The sequence below is a fragment of the Schistosoma mansoni genome, chromosome 4, assembly GCF_000237925.1.
Source record: "Schistosoma mansoni strain Puerto Rico chromosome 4, complete genome".
Lineage (NCBI taxonomy): Eukaryota > Metazoa > Platyhelminthes > Trematoda > Strigeidida > Schistosomatidae > Schistosoma > Schistosoma mansoni.
Window position 1 is genome coordinate 27,700,731 of NC_031498.1, and position 668 is coordinate 27,701,398.

Genomic DNA, 668 nt, shown 5'->3' on the forward strand with positions numbered 1-668 from the left:
CATATCCTCCAAAGCTTCTCCGTCAAGTGCAATTCCATGTGTACAAATATGAACTACTGAAAATCGAATTCATTCTTGATAGTATATGACTACATACTAGCTAACTGTCAATTTATATTTCAAAAAATATTTAACAATATTGTCCTATTTATTATAAGCTTTTGAGGGGTAACATTTCCCTTGTCAATGATATTTGGTACTCACTTTAGTTAATCTCTAGTGTGATTGGTTACTCTTATGTAAAAATATAATAAGCATTTATCTATAGGTAATGTGGAGAAAGCTTGTAGCTCAGGTGGATGATTTTGATGGAGTTTTGTGTCTCTGAGCTAGATGGTTTGTTCGTGGAGCTTTCATTGTCTTTCTGAACGACATCATCAACACATCATCAGCATCCTCTTAAAGATAATAAACGTTAATAGAAATTGATATTTACCCAGTGAAACATTTTAACAACGTCAAACAAGTTGGTGACTATTATGATACAGTAGCATAGTGGATAATTTGTGATAGGTACTGAGTTTATATCACCGTGTAAAAAATAAAATACCAGTATTCAAAACTGGTAAATTTCATGTAGGTCTAAATATAAACATTGGATTCCACTACATATAACAAGCTTAAACAATGCCCATACATAAGTTATATTGTGTATTTTTATTAATTTT

General features: G+C 30.8%; 1 protein-coding gene across 1 annotated transcript; it reads right to left on the minus strand.

Moving 5' to 3' along the window:
* Positions 1-415: 415 nt before the first annotated feature.
* Smp_131040 (putative nad dependent epimerase/dehydratase) lies at positions 416-448 on the minus strand (the record flags this gene model as incomplete). Its single annotated transcript, XM_018797371.1, has 1 exon — positions 416-448. One exon carries the CDS (start codon positions 446-448, stop codon positions 416-418), a length of 33 nt encoding a protein of 10 aa, XP_018652420.1.
* Positions 449-668: the final 220 nt, after the last annotated feature.